This window comes from Centruroides vittatus, unplaced genomic scaffold (genome assembly GCF_030686945.1).
Source record: "Centruroides vittatus isolate TY-2023 unplaced genomic scaffold, ASM3068694v2 contig_1288, whole genome shotgun sequence".
Taxonomy (NCBI): Eukaryota; Metazoa; Arthropoda; class Arachnida; order Scorpiones; family Buthidae; genus Centruroides; species Centruroides vittatus.
Window position 1 is genome coordinate 4,261 of NW_027120821.1, and position 2,036 is coordinate 6,296.

A 2,036-nucleotide genomic window follows, 5' to 3' on the forward strand; every position below is an offset into this window, starting at 1 on the left:
AATAGCCGAGTCGTTCTCAAGCGGACTGGCTGTGCGAACAGCACGACGTTCGACTAGCGACAGTCACAATCCAGATTGTAGGTATATCGAGATCGAAATGAGTCGTGGATTGTGTGCGAACGGGGCAAAAGCCTATTAACCTCAACCTGGTTTGGATGCCATTCCAAGACCGTCGTTCTGACATCCTCCCACTTTTTCAAAATATGTTTAAAATTGGTCTGAGGTATTCGGGATTGAATCTACATAGGAAGTCCCAAACATTTTTACTCATAATTTGATCTCAATGTGTGGCGCCCCGACCCTGAACACCCAACCGGCCTACACATTAATGGGCTTGGCGGAACTTATTATGAGTCTGGGAAAAAAGTTTATTTTGTATTTATAAGGTGGATAAAGCAAACAATAAAATAAAATAAATTTAAATAATTCAAGAAATTTCGATAGTGAAAATTCAGTTTAATTATCTGAAATTCGAATATATAATTTGTATTAAAAATTTAGCACTATATAATAAAAACGAAATCGAATACGAGTATCTGACTTCAAAACTCGGGTACGACATCGAAGCAGATGTGTTCATATTCATCTTTCAATTTCCATCTAGGTTGCAAATCTTTAAAGCTTTGAATTCCTTCGAATGGATTGTAAAAATTTTCCGAAAGACTGATTATTATGTTATTTTCTGCAATGACCTGTTTCTCTGGAATTTTAGCAATAAATCGATAAAATGTAAACTTTCGAATCCGTAGAGGACCATTCAATAAAATACATCCGTTCGTATTACAGGCGTTTCCGAGATAGAGTCTCTTCCGAATGATCAAATTAGGATAAAAAAACAAATTTACACTTATACCTTCTTCCCTGCAATGTGTTATGGGAAAATGCAATTTCTTAATGAAACAATCTTCCTTAACGATTATGTCGCATATAAATCGAATATTTGCGTTCATTCTTTTTAGTTTGTTAATAAAGTATGCACTTCGATTCACATAAGACAACCAGGAAGAGAGCAATTCGTGCTTTCTTGGGCACGTAATGTTACAAATACTGTCCGGAATGAACCATGTCTCGTCGAAATCCTCATTTTGCAAGTAGCATCTTATTGCATCTCTCTCTACGTCCGTTAAGATCGGTTCGACGAACACTTGAGATTCCAGAAACCATCCTGGCATTGTCAGAAATCGTATGTACGGAAGGAATGGTTTCATCACCTGCCTTAGAGATTTTTCATTATTAACTTTCTTCTTGGCCCATTTTAAAACTATTGTGAAGATATCCGCTTCCTCGATGAATCGATTTATTGGCCTGCGAACGAGTGTGCCAATGGTTGTTGCTTCACAATTCTGCCATTCATTCGATGACAAAATTCCATGCCATTTCGAACTTAGTATATTCCAGCATAAATATTCTAATCTCTCATCGTTCTGTTGACGTGCAAATTCATATACATAACACGCGTTTTTAACTCTTGATGGATCGGTCATGAATTCTCGACATACTTTATTTAAATTATACAGGTCTAATCGTTTGCTTACGCAGAATATGTCCGTTGCATTGGACATCAATTTTATTGTTTCTCGTCCTTCTTCCAGATATCTACAAACAGAAAATGCGATTAAAACGGAACTATAATTACACCTACTGTATACGATTTAAAACTAATGATTATTATCGTTATAGCAGAAAAAAACAATATTAATGCAAATTAAAATATGTCAACGTAAGTATTTAAAAAATAATTGAAGAAACTCACTCTTTAATATGTTGCAAAATACCCGAGGAATATGGTAAGTAAAGACAGATTGATGTGTTCTTTGAAGAAGGAAGTAGCATCGCTTGTATTCTGCGGCTATGTTCACATAGAACTGATTTTGAGAAATTGATCCGTCGTTGGTCCTTGCAATGTACTGTAATTTGATCCATGAATACTAAATAAATTTTGAGTTTGTAAGATAAATAATATAAAGAAACTTATTATTGAATTCAGAGTATTGTTCCGTTATTAATACATTATTACATACATCGAGTTTAAACTA

At 34.8% G+C, this 2,036-nt stretch overlaps 1 protein-coding gene across 1 annotated transcript; it reads right to left on the reverse strand.

Annotated features, from left to right (window-relative positions):
- Positions 1–506: 506 nt before the first annotated feature.
- Positions 507–1,833, reverse strand: LOC136989226 (uncharacterized). Its single transcript, XM_067287325.1, has 2 exons — positions 1,754–1,833; positions 507–1,596 (listed from the first exon to the last, which is right to left on the reverse strand). The coding sequence occupies exons 1-2, from the start codon at positions 1,831–1,833 to the stop codon at positions 543–545; spliced, it is 1,134 nt and encodes a 377-aa protein (XP_067143426.1). The 3' UTR covers positions 507–542.
- Between the last annotated feature and the right edge of the window lie 203 nt (positions 1,834–2,036).

Bases quoted from the DNA above. Each gene is read 5' to 3' on its own strand.
- LOC136989226 (XM_067287325.1), bottom strand. From the start codon at position 1,833: ATGCTACTTCCTTCTTCAAAGAACACATCAATCTGTCTTTACTTACCA. The intron at 1,597-1,753 runs GTGAGTTTCTTC...TTCTGTTTGTAG, and splicing joins ATTTTGCAACATATTAAAGA to ATATCTGGAAGAAGGACGAG.